This window comes from Bos indicus, chromosome 10 (assembly GCF_029378745.1).
Source record: "Bos indicus isolate NIAB-ARS_2022 breed Sahiwal x Tharparkar chromosome 10, NIAB-ARS_B.indTharparkar_mat_pri_1.0, whole genome shotgun sequence".
In the NCBI taxonomy this organism is placed as follows: Eukaryota; Metazoa; Chordata; class Mammalia; order Artiodactyla; family Bovidae; genus Bos; species Bos indicus.
The window spans coordinates 60,877,746-60,891,782 of NC_091769.1; the positions used below are offsets into that span (position 1 = coordinate 60,877,746).

General features: G+C 39.1%; 1 protein-coding gene across 3 annotated transcripts in view; it reads right to left on the minus strand.

The window, feature by feature from the left end:
* The window catches only part of GALK2 (galactokinase 2), a 154,720-nt gene that overhangs the window by 126,572 nt on the left and 14,111 nt on the right, over positions 1-14,037 (minus strand). The window contains exon 1 of one of the 3 annotated variants that reach the window (XM_019968862.2): positions 13,522-13,718. The exons of 1 other annotated variant lie outside the window; for it this stretch is intronic. In XM_019968862.2, coding sequence (XP_019824421.2) covers positions 13,522-13,574 — 53 coding nt within the window. In that variant the 5' untranslated portion in view covers positions 13,575-13,718. Of the gene's footprint in view, positions 1-13,355; positions 13,474-13,521; positions 13,719-14,037 lie in introns of those variants that run through there. One more of the 3 variants, XM_019968863.2, reaches the window with a different exon arrangement.

Here is a 14,037-nt window from a genome sequence, read left to right on the forward strand (position 1 = left end):
CAAAGATTTTGGCGTAATCAATAAAACAGAAATGTTTCCAGATGTTTTTCTGGAATTCTCTTGCTTTTTCTATGATCCAAAGGATGTTGGCAATTTGATCATTAGACAAGAGAAATAAAAATCAAAAAAGAAGTAAAACTATCTCTACTTGGAGATAATACAGTAGGATATCTAGAGAATCCCAGAGGATTAACGCTAAAACCAACTTAATAAAAGAATTCACAAGGACAGCAGAATATAAAATAAACATCCAAACATGAATACCCTTCCTATGCATAAATAATCATCAGTTACGACTATAATGGAAGAATATACCTTATTCACAGCAATGAAAAAACACTAAGTATTTAGGAATAAACTTAACAAGAAATATGTAAAATTTATTTAAGAAAAGCTTTACACACTCTTGAAAGAGAGAAAATAGTTTCAAAGAAATGGAAAGACATCCCTTGTTCTTGGATAAAATGACCCAACATCATAAGGATAATTATTCCCAAGTTAATTTATAAATTTAACGCAATCCTCCCAAAAAATACCAACGAGCTTTTCTTATATAGACAAATTGATATAAAAATTCATGTGGAAAACTAATATGCAGAAACAGTGGATAAAACATTTAAAAAAAGAAACACTATCAGGAAGGAGTAACCCTACCAAACATTAAAACATACTATAAAGCTTCTGTAATGAAAACAGTGAAGTTTCAATACATATAGAGACAAGCAGACTTCAACAGAATAAAAGGTTCAAAAATAGATGCAAGTACATATAGAAATCCAGTCTATGAGGAAACTGGCATCTCACATCAAGACACAAAGTAATCAACAGTGCTAATACAACTGGTAAAATTTTCTGGAAAAGATAAAATTAGGTCCATCTCTTACACAGGAATAAACTCTAAGTGGATCAGGCACCAGGAAGAAATACACGTGAATTTCAGAATAACTCAACATAGAGAAAAGTTTCTCTAACTATGACTCAAAATTCTGAGGCAACTTTTAAACTGACAAATTTGACTACAAAAGATTTTTAGAAACATTTACATGGCAGAAAATGTCATAATCAAAATCAAAAGAAAACTAGCAAACTAAGGGAATATATTTACAGCATATGTTACAGATATATTCTTTATATTTTTTATAAAAACTCTGAAACCATAACACTCCTAGAACAGAACACAGACAGGATAATTCTTTGACATAAATCATAGCAATATTTTTTTAATTTATCTCTTAAGGCAAAAGAAATAACAGCAAAAAAAAATAATAAATGATATCTAATTAAACTTAAATGCTTTTGCACAGCAAAATAAATTATCAACAAAATGAAAAAACAACCTACTCGATGGGAGAAAATATTTGCAAATGAAATGACCAATAAAGGGTTAATATCCAACATACATAAATAGCTAATACAACTATATATCAAAAGATAGTCCAATTAGAAAATCAGCAGAAAACCTGAATATATATATATATACTTTTTTTTTTTTTCAAATAAAGACACAGAGATGGCCACCAGGCACATGAAAAGATTGTCAACATGACTAGTCTTCAGAGAAATGCAAATCAAAACCACAACAAGATAGCACCTCACCCTTATCAGAATGGCTATCATCCAAAAGACACACATGTTAGCAAGGATGTGGAGTAAAAGGAATCACTGTTGGTGATTCCTACACTGTTGGTAGGAATATAATCTGGCACAGCCACTATGAGAAAAAGTATGTAGGCTCCTCAAAGAAACTAAAAATACAACTACCACATAATCCAGAAATTTCACTGCTGGGTATACATCCAAAGAAAATGAAAACACTAATTCAAAGAGATACATGTACTCCCAATGTTCCCAACAGCATTCTTTACAATAACCAATATACAGAAATAACTGAAGTATCCATTAATAGATGAATATGATGGATATATATCTACACACACAGAGTGGAATATTACTCAGAAAAAGAATGAAAATCTGCCGTTTGCAATAATGTGGATAGACCTAGAGAATATTATGCTTAGTGAAATAAGTCAGAGAAAGACAAATACTCTGTTATCACCTACATAAGAGCCCTGGTGGCTGCGACGATGGCGCACAGGGCACGGGCGGCTGAGACAGCGCACAGGGTGCGACCGAGAGGAGCTACCCAACGTCCGAGGTCAGGGGCAGAAGACGGTAGGACCCCATGCTGGAGGGGCGGCAATCAAGACGAGTTACCCCACGTCCGAGGCCAGGGGCGGAGGCCAAGAGGAGCAACCCCACGTCCAAGGAGTGGTGGCTGCACAGGCGCAGGAGGGCCTTGAGGAGCTATTCCACGTTCAAGGTGAGGAGGGGCGGCGGTGAGGACATACCCCTCGTCCAAGGTAAGGAGCAGCAGCTGCGCTTTGCTGGAGCAGCCATGAAGAGATACCCCACGTCCAAGAAAGACAAACCCAAGTAAGAAGGTAGGTGTTGCAAGAGGGCATCAGAGGGTAGACACACTGAAACCATAATCACAGAAAACTAGTCAATCTAATCACACTAGGACCACAGCCTTGTTTAACTCAATGAAACTAAGCCATGCCCCTGGGGCCACCCAAGACGGGCAGGTCATGGTGGAGAGGTCTGACAGAATGTGGTCCACTGGAGAAGGGAATGGCAAACCACTTCAGTATTCTTGCCTTGAGAACCCCATGAACAGTATGAAAAGGCAAAATGGTAAGATACTGAAAGAGGAACACCCCAGGTCAGTAGGGGCCCAATGTGCTACTGGAGATCAGTGGAGAAATAACTCCAGAAAGAATGAAGGGATGGAGCCAAAGCAAAAACAATACCCAGTTGTGGATGTGATTGGTGATAGAGGCAAGGTTCGATGCTGTAAAGAGCAATACTGCATAGGAACCTGGAATGTCAGGTCCATGAATCAAGGCGAATTGGAAGTGGTCAAACAGGAGATGGCAAGAGTGAACGTTGACATTCTAGGAATCAGCGAACTAAAATGGGCTGGAATGGGTGAATTTAACTCAGATGACCATTATATCTACTACTGCAGGCAGGAATCCCTTAGAAGAAATGGAGTAGCCATCATGGTCAACAAGAGAGTCTGAAATACAGTACTTGGATGCAATCTCAAAAACGACAGAATGATCTCTGTTCGTTTCCAAGGCAAATCATTCAATATCACAGTAATCCAAGTCTATGCCCCTCAGTAACGATGAAGAAGCTGAAGCTGAATGGTTCTATGAAGACCTACAAGACCTTTTAGAACTAACACCCAAAAAAGATGTCCTTTTCATTATAGGGGACAGGAATGCAAAAGTAGGAAGTCAAGAAACACCTGGAGTAATAGGCAAATTTGGCCTTGGAATATGGAATAAAGCAGGGCAAAGGCTAATAGAGTTTTGCCAAGAAAATGCACTGGTCATAGCAAACACCCTCTTCCAACAACACAAGAGAAGACTCTACACATGGACATCATCAGATGGTCAACACTGAAATCAGATTGATTATATTCTTTGCAGCCGAAAATGGAGAAGCTCTATACAATCAGCAAAAACAAGACCAGGAGCTGACTGTGGCTCAGACCATGAACTCCTTATTGCCAAATTCAGACTTAAAATGAAGGAATTAGGGAAACCACTAGACCATTCAGGTATGACCTAAATCAAATCCATTATGATTATACAGTAGAAGTGAGAAATAGATTTAAGGGACTAGATCTGATAGATAGAGTGCCTGATGAACTATGGAACGAGGTTCGTGACATTGTACAGTAGACAGGGATCAAGACCATCCCCATGGAAAAGAAATGCAAAAAAGCAAAATGGCTGTCTGGGGAGGCCTTACAAATAGCTGTGAAAAGAAGAGAAGCAAAAAGCAAAGGAGAGAAGGAAAGATATAAGCATCTGAATGCAGAGTTCCAAAGAATAGCAAGAAGAGATAAGAAAGCCTTCTTCAGCAATCAATGCAAAGAAATAGAGGAAAACAACAGAATGGGAAAGACTAGAGATCTCTTCAAGAAAATTAGAGATACCAAGGGAACATTTCATGCAAAGATGGGCACAATAAAGGACAGAAATGGTATGGACCTAACAGAAGAGGTAGATATTAAGAAGAGGTGGCATGAATACACAGAAGAACTGTACAAAAAAGATCTTCACAACCCAGATAATCACGATGGTGTGATCACTGACCTAGAGCCAGACATCCTGGAATGTGAAGTCAAGTGGGCCTTAGAAAGCATCACTACAAACAAAGCTAGTGGAGGTGATGGAATTCCAGTGGAGCTTTTCAAATCCTGAAAGATGATGCTGTGAAAGTGCTGCACACAATATGCCAGCACATTTGGAAAACTCAGCAGTGGCCACAGGACTGGAAAAGGTCAGTTTTCATTCCAATCCCAAAGAAAGGCAATGCCAAAGAATGCTCAAATGACCGCACAATTGCACTCACCTCACACGCTAGTAAAGTAATGCTCAAAATTCTCCAAGCCAGGCTTCAGCAATACGTGAACCGTGAACTTCCAGATGTTCAAGCTGGTTTCAGAAAAGACAGAGGAGCCAGAGATCAAATTGCCAACATCCACTGGATCATGGAAAAAGCAAGAGAGTTCCAGAAAAACATCTATTTCTGCTTTATTGACTATGCCAAAGCCTTTGGCTGTATGGATCACAATAAACTGTGGAAAATTCTGAAAGAGATGGGAATACCAGACCACCTGACCTGCCTCTTGAGAAACCTATATGCAGGTCAGGAAGCAACAGTTAGAACTGGACATGGAACAACAGACTGGTTCCAAATAGGAAAAGGAGTTCGTCAAGGCTGTATATTGTCACCCTGCTTATTTAATTTATATGCAGCATACATCATGAGAAACGCTGTGCTGGAAGAAGCACAAGCTGGAATCAAGATTGCCAGGAGAAATATCAATAACCTCAGATATGCAGATGACACCACCCTTATGGCAGAAAGTGAAAAGGAACTAAAAAGCCTCTTGATGAAAGTGAAAGAGGAGAGTGAAAAAGTTAGCTTAAAGCTCAACATTCAGAAAACTAAGATCATGGCATCTGGTCCCATCACTTCATGGGAAATAGATAGGGAAACAGTGGAAACAGTGTCAGACTTTATTTTTTTGGACTCCAAAATCACTGCAGATGGTGACTGCAGCCATGAAATTAAAAGACGCTTACTCCTTGGAAGAAGAGTTAGGACCAACCTAGATAGCATATTCAAAAGCAGAGACATTACTTTGCCAACAAAGGTTCGTCTAGTCAAGGCTATGATTTTTCCTGTGGTCATGTATGGATGTGAGAGTTGGACTGTGAAGAAAGCTGAGCGCTGAAGAATTGATGCTTTTGAACTGTGGTGTTGGAGAAGACCCTTGAGAGTCCCTTGGACTGCAAGGAGATCCAACCAGTCCATTCTGAAGGAGATCAGTCCTGGGTGTTCTTTGGAAGGACTGATGCTAAAGCTGAAACTCCAGTACTTTGGCCACCTCATGCGAAGAGTTGACTCATTGGAAAAGACTCTGATGCTGGGAGGGATTGGGGGCAGAAGGAGAAGGGGATGACAGAGGATGAGATGGCTGGATGGCATCACTGACTCGATGGACATGAGTCTGGGTGAAGTCTGGGAGTTGGTGATGGACAGGGAGGCCTAGTGTGCTGCGATTCATGGGGTCGAAAGAGTCAGACACGACTGAGCGACTGAACTGAACTGAACTGATCACCTACATGTGGAATTTAAAAAGTAAAACAGATGAATGTATATAACAAAACATAAACAGACTCACAGATATAGAGAACAAGTAAGTGATTACCAGTGGGGAGAAGGAAGCAAAGAGGAGCAAGATAGGGCCATGGGATTAAGAGACATAACTACTAAGTATAAAATAGATAAGCAACAAGGATATATTGTACAGCAAAGGGAAATACAGCTGATTATTTTGTAATAACTTTAAATGGAATATAATCTATAAAAATATTGAATCACTATGTTGTACACCTAAAACAAATATAACATTGTAAATCAACTACAATTCTAAAAACTCAAAAACTGAAGTGAAAAATTAACAAAAATCTGACAGAAAAATGTGCAAAAGAACAGAAAATCCATACTAAGAGTAGTTCATAAATGAACCTTAAGCACATGAAATTAGAGACATGCAAATTAAAACTACACCAAGATACCAGAAGACTGAATATTAAAAAGTAACAACACACTCTGTTGGTGAGGTTCTGTGGAAAGAGGTACTGGGTTGGGAATGCAAAGCAGGACAACACATTTGAGGGTGAATTGGGCAAAACTTTGTATCTAACAAAAATACATTGGCACTAAATTTTACCCAACAAGCTTATGTGAAAAATTTTCCCTAAAGGTATTCTCCAGCAATATGAAAATACATATTCATGAGATTATTCATTACAGAATTGTAACTGCAAAACACCAGAAACAACCTGCATGTATGCGTGCTAAATTGCTTCTGACAAGTCCGACTCTTTGCAATCCCATGGACTATAGCCCACCACGCTACTCTGTCCAAGGAATTGTTCAGGCAAGAACACTGGAATGGGTTGCCATTTCCTCCTCCAGAGGATCTTCCCTACCCAGAGATCGAACCCTCCTCTCTTACATCTCCTGCACTGGCAGGCAGGTTCTTTACCACTAGTGCCACCTGGGAAGATAAGGTATGGTCTATTTACAAAATGAAGTAATATGAAATTATTAAAAAAGAATATAGCTTCTAGAAATTTTTATCAAGTGATTGTCATAAAATTTTGTTATAAGAAAGAAGCAAAGTGAAGCACTGAGATGGCCTAGAAGCATTAACATCCCAATAGCAATGAGCATCCAGTGTTTAGATCTTGGTTTCAAAAGAAATCAGGATTCGGAAGAAATAATTCCAGAGCTGGAGCAGGGACAGTATAGTACAATCTTGGAACATATTGTTGTGGCAGAAAGTAAAGTGCTCACAATAACAGTAACATGTCAGAAGGACACAGGAGCCCACAGAAATAAGTTCCCACTACTCAAACTGATATGCAGATGATATCACCCTTATGGCAGAAAGTGAAGAGAAACTAAAAAGCCTCTTCATGAAAAGTGAAAGAGGAGAGTGAAAAAGTTGGCTTAAAGCTCAACATTCAGAAAACTAAGATCATGGCATGTGGTCCCATCACTTCATGGGAAATAGATGGGGAAACAGTGGAAACAGTGTCAGACTTTATTTAGGGGGGCTCCAAGATCACTGCAGATGGTGACTGCAGCCATGAAATTAAAAGACGCTTACTCCTTGGAAGGAAAGTTATGACCAACCTAGATAGCATATTCAAAAGCAGAGACATTACTTTGCCAACAAAAGTCCATCTAGTCAAGGCTATGGTTTTTCCAGTGGTCATGTATGGATGTGAGAGTTGGACTGTGAAGAAAGCTGAGCGCTGAAGAATTGATGCTTTTGAACTGTGGTGTTGGAGAAGACTCTTGAGAGTCCCTTGGACTGCAAGGAGATCCAACCAGTCCATTCTGAAGGAGATCAGTCCTGGGTGTTCTTTGGAAGGACTGATGCTAAAGCTGAAACTCCAGTACTTTGGCCACCTCATGCAAAGAGTTGACTCATTGGAAAAGACTCTGATGCTGGGAGGGATTGGGGGCAGGAGGAGAAGGGGATGACAGAGGATGAGATGGCTGGATGGCATCACTGACTCGATGGACATGAGTTTGGGTGAAGTCTGGGAGTTGGTGATGGACAGGGAGGCCTGGCGTGCTGCAATTCATGGGGTTGCAAAGAGTCGGACCCGACTGAGCGACTGACCTAACTGAACTGACCCAAACTGAGGAGTTAAAATTCCCCATCCCTGCTTGACTTTGACAGGAGAAACAGAAAACAGAAACATACAAAGTAGTTGGAAATAATCCCCTTAACAAGACCCAGAAAAGACTATGTGTTAGTCCTGTAAGACCTTTAAAAAAAAAATTTTTTTTTTCATAAATGGTTCTAATAGAAGTGGTGGAAAGCCTTCCCATCCAATTTTGGGAATAGTATAACCCTTCTACTAACACTTACAAATAGCCCCCAAAAGCAAACTATAGGCTACTCTCACTTGTTAAAATGGTATAAAAAAATCTAAATAAAATATTGGTAAATTTAATCCAACATAGATTATTTTATAATATATGTGACCAGAGCTTTTTCCAGGAATATGAAGTAGTACTAGGAACTATGTTGATTAAATATACTATTCTAACTTAATAAAAAGGGAAAAAACTCGATAACTCCATGATCTTCTCAAAATAAGCAGACACATATGTATACATATATGTATGTATATATGGGGCTTCCCTGATAGCTCAGTTGGTAAAGAAACTGCCTGCAATGCAGGAGACCCCAGTTCGATTCCTGGGTCAGTAAGATCCCTTGGAGAAGGGATAGCTCCATGATCTCAAAATATGCAGATATATATATATACATATATTTATGTATATATAGAGCTTCCCTGATAGCTCAGTTGGTAAAGAAACTGCCTGCAATGCAGAAGACCCCAGTTCGATTCCTGGGTCAGTAAGATCCCTTGGAGAAGGGATAGCTCCATGATCACAAAATATGCAGATATATATATACACATATATTTATGTATATATAGAGCTTCCCTGGTAGCTCAGTTGGTAAAGAATCTACCTGCAATGCAGGAGACCCTGGTTTAATTCCTGGGTTGGGAAGATCCCCTGGAGAAGGGATAGGCTACCCACTCCAGTATTACTGGGCTTCCCTTGTGGTACAGCTGGTAAAGAATCCACCTGCAATGTGGGAGACCTGGTTCAGTCCCTGGGTTGGGAAGATCCCCTGGAGAAGGGAAAGGCTTCCCACTCCAGTATAATTCAATAGACATTCCCAAGTTTTTAACAAAAGTTTAAATTTAAAATAAAATAGCTCTTGACATACTAGAAAAAAAGAAAATGTCCTTAATTTAATCAAGGCTACTTGCCAGAAATAGCAAACATCACATATTTGATGACAAAAATATTAAAAGCTTTCCCATTAAAATAAAAATCAAGACAAGGATACTATCATTCAACACTGTAACACACTACATAAAATATAAAATGTCTACACAACAAAAACATAAAGTCAAAGGAAAATTGTTAAACTGGGAATAATATACCTAAAACATATAAAACATCATACGGGTTTATTCAAAAATATTCATTCAAAACATACATACATACATAAGGAGTTTCTAAAAACTAACTAGAATCAGACAATCTAATAACATCTTTTTGGGAGGTGGCAGGGCCATTTGGCAGCAACTATTAAATTTTTATTTTTATTTTTTGAAACTACCAAAATTTTAAATGTTTATTACCTTTGACCCGGTTCCATTTTCATGAACGAGCTTAAGGAAACATAAAAAATGCTTAAGGATAAATGTATAAAGATTTTTACTGCAGCAATGCAGCAATATTTGTGAGTGAAAAATTGGAAACTTCAATGTATACTCTAATAATTGAGTGGTTAAATAATCATATTAGTACTATGAAATTGTCATTAAAAAATAAAATATATCTTTATGGAGTGATATATCAGAATCTCTAAGAAATATTATTAAGTGGAAAAAAGTAAATTACAGAAAACCAAATATGATTCTACTTATATGAATATAATACAATTTTTATAAAAATGTTAACAATATGATAAAGATACAATGATACCAAAAGGATACAATGATATCACAAGGAAACAAAACAAATGAAACTTCTAAGAAGGGAAGTAAGTATTGGCAGTAAGGATAAGAATCAGATCATAAGAATAAGAACTGTAGGGTTTTCAGGCTTTACTAACTATACTTTTAAAAAATTCAAATCTTTCATATTAAGAATGTGTTTATACAGCACCATTAATCATAGAGCCAAAAGGTGGAAGCAACCGAAATGCCCATCAATTGATGAATGAGTAAACAAAATGTTGTATGTCAAACAACAGAATATTATTCAATCATAAAAAGGAATGACATATTGATAACATGTTACAACATGGTTGAACCTTGAAACATTGTATTAAGTGAAAGAAGCCAGTCACACACTTAGACAAAAACATATTATCTGATTCCATTTATTTGAATGGTCTAGAATAAGTAACAGAGAAGGCAATGGCAACCCACTCCAGTACTCTTGCCTGGAAAATCCCATGGATGGAGGGGCCTGGTAGGCTGCAGTCCATGGGGTCGCTAAAAGTCGGACATGACTGAGCGACTTCACTTTCACTTTTCACTTTCATGCACTGGAGAAGGAAATGGCAACCCACTCCAGTGTTCTTGCCTGGAAAATCCCAGGGATGGGGGAGCTTGGTGGGCTGCCGTCTATGCGGTCGCACAGAGTCGGATACAACTGAAGCGACTTAGCAGCAGCAGCAGCAGAATAAGTAAATCTACAAAGAGTACATTAGAATTTGCTTAGGGCTTGCAGGTATTAAGGAAGTGAAAGCTTAACAGATGCAGAGTTCTTTGTGGGGGGTGGGGATGGGAATGTTCTAAGTTTGATTATGGTGATGGTTGCACAATCCTGTGAATATACCAAAAATGATTTAATTGTAAATTCTAAACAATTGAACTATATAGTATGTGAATTATATATCAATAAAGCTGTTACCAAAAAGCAATAATAATCTAACAATTTAAAATTTAATCTCATGGGACTTCCTTGTGGTCTAGTGGTTAAGAATCCACCTTCTAATACTGGGGATGCGGAATCAATCCCTGATGAGGGAACTGGGATCTCATGTACCATGGGGAAACTAAGCCTGTGTACCACAACTAAGACCTGGTGTAAGCAAGCTTAAAAAATAAATAATAAAATAAAAACTTTAAAAAACTAAAAAAAAAAAAAAAATTTTTTAATAAAATTTAATCCCAAAGAGAAGGAAAAGAGAAGAGAATGCACAGAAACTTAGATCAGTAGTTCATTTTATCAGGAGTGAATTCAGTTAAATCTAGATAGTACGTCTATAAACTGATCTATTTAGAACTGTGGTTCTAAATGCAAAGAAATGCTAAGAATGAAAACTTAGAACAGTGGGATCTGAAGTACAGGAAGCAAGCAAGATTGGGATACAGAAAAAGAAATTAGAGTTTCTACTTCTATTTGATTTTTTTTTAATGAATAAAAAAGAAATTAAGTTTACTAAAATATATGACATGGTTGACTAGTCCCTTTACTCAGAAGGTCATGTGCCCTGGTGGCTCAGATGGTAAAGCATCTGCTTGCAATGCGGGAGACCCAGGTTCGATCCCTGGATCAGGAAGATCCCCTGGAGAAGGAAATGGCAATCCACTCCAGTACTTTTGGCTGGAAAATCCCATGGATGGAGAATCCTGGTGGAGTACAGTCCATGGGGTCGCAAAGAGTTGGACACGACTGAACAACTTCCTGTTCTAAAAAAAAAAAAAAAGTGCCCTGTGAAGCTGAAAAGGCATTGCCAACTAAAATTGACACCTGCCATCTACCTCTATAAGGATTAAATGCAAGCTGCTGTGACCATTGACCCTCAACATACCCTGAAAGGAGTTCAGGGTGGAGATCAGGAATGAGGCACTTGATGCTCTGGGAAAAACCGGCAGAACAGGCCTTCAGACAGATATTTTCAGAAGATTTTATGAGTCCAATTCTTGCATCTCCTCAGATTTAGAAAAGTATTAACATCCTTCATGGTGGCATCTGCTCCTTGTGACTAGCAGTAACCTTCATGAGACTAGCAGCAACTTTCTGCAAAATAATGTTTGCTTGATAGCAAGTAGTCCACTTCACCAAAATCACACACATACTGACCTTCCACCCTACCTCTTCAGAGCAGTTTCTAAGAGTTATCTGAAATGCTGCCTCCGAGGCTATCGTCCTCATTATGCCCCAAATAAAATTTAACTCACAACTCTCATGTTGTGTGTTTTTCCAGTTGACAGTATGCTGAAGAAAGAGCAGAAGTTCCAAAAAAGGACAATCTGATAATGGGGCACTCATGCATGTTTTTCCCTTTCAGCATATTGTAACATATGAACAGTTAGGTGGGTTTGTAGATATACCATCTAGACTTAACTGGACTCACTCCTGATAAAATGAATAAGTGGCTCAAACATTGCTTGAAGTTAATAACTGTATTAAGTGGAAAACAAGAAAATGGCAAAATGCACCCTTACTGGACTACTATATGACCTCTGCCGTAGCTAGCACAGAACACTAAACATTAACAAGTGTCTGCTGCATAAACAACTGGGCTTCCCAGGTGGTGCCAGTGGTAAAGAGCCCTCCTGACAACGCAGGAGACATAAGAGACGCAGGTTGGATCCCTCGGTCAGGAAGATCCCCTGGAGGAGGGCATGGCAATCCACTCCAGTATTCTTGCCTGAAAAATCCAACAGACAGAGGAGCCTGGCGGGCTACAGTCCTCAGGGTCACAAAGAGTCAGACACAACTGAAGCAACTTAACACACATGCATGCATGGATAAATACTGTAAAGGTCCTTTAAGGCAAGAAACAACTCAAAGGAAATTTAGTAAACAGTTCTTCACTTTTAGTACATGTTACCATCCCCCTTCTCATAGGGTAACTATAGAAATATCAAGCATTATGACTAAAATGGCATAAAATGGAAACACAGAATAATATATGACACTTGTAACTCATCCAAGGTTGTGCTGGTCTCCAGAATCAAAAAGTACATATCTTTCTCGTAACTAAAGACCCACTCTTTGATGTTTCAAGGGTGAAAAAGCATTTCAAGTTTTAGTATGCTGTAATATTGTTAACTGTCACATGACAGTCATAAACCAGGAAGTAGAGAGAACTTTAAGACTTAATTATAGAGAAAAAAGTTAACAGAGAACAAATACTAAAACTTAGGAACAACAAAAGGGGAGCAAAGCCAACCTTAGAAAAGCTATAGAGCTAATACCCAGCAGGTGGAGATTTCATTCTATGAGATTTCTGTCCTGTGTCAGAAACAAGTATTTCCATTAAGTATTTGCAAGATGACCGCAAATGAAAATAACCCCAGGTGGTATCACTTAAGCTGGTAATTATTCTGTAGCTAGGTACTGGCAGCAGATTAATTCCCTAAGTGAAGGTGCATAGGTTCCATCATTTGTTTAAAAGGATGCAGAGACCAAGGGGGTTTTTTGGTTTGGGGGTCATTTTCCTGTTTTTGTTTTGGCTGTATTTGATTGCTTTCAATATTTTAAAAGGAAGACTTTAAAAAGTACTATCAGCTGGCAGGCAAAACAAAGAAAGAGGAGGCTGAAAATTAATTTGGGTTTTTCTGCTGAAGCCCAGCATAAAGTGTCCTACCCTTCTGCAAGGGAAAGAAGGATCTGCGTGGGTGAAGCAAGACACACACCTTGGTAGTGAACAAGGTTGGACAGACTTTACGGCGCGGTCCCAGCCAAGTGACCTTGAAACATCCCAAGGATTCTGTCTGCTTCTGGAAGAGCCGAAAGCCCTGACAGCCTCTACATCTATCCAACCCAAGCGATCCGAAAGCGCGGGCAAGTCCTCTCCCCCACCTGGGATGTTCCGCCACTTGGACTCGACGCACGGCAGGGCCCTCCGTAGCCATATTTTGCTAATCCTTCTTTATTCTGCAGTTTCAACCGGCGAAGCAAGACTTCCGAGGTAATCACGGGACATCTGCAGCAGGAGCCCTTTCTTCCGGGAGACACCGGCATTCACCCCGCGGAAATCCTGCCTCTTCGCTGAGGTGGCTGCTTCCAGTCGGCCCCTCCCGTGGCTCCTCCTCCCTGGGCTCTGGGGCTCGGAGCCTTCCCGACAGCTGTCAGGTATTTCGGCCTTGCTGCTCTGAGCCCCTGAGCCCAGCACAGATAAGGAGGTTTTCTTTCTGCATCCTGGGCATAAGTCTGAGCACAGAATTATAACTTGGCACCTTAGTTTGCTTTTATTATTATTATTATTGTTAGAGGGTCTTTTTTTTTTTTCTTTAATGGCCAGCAGCAACTTCCTCCAAATAACACTAAAATATTTACTTATTTCTTCTTAAATAGATTACTTCAAAAATTAGACTA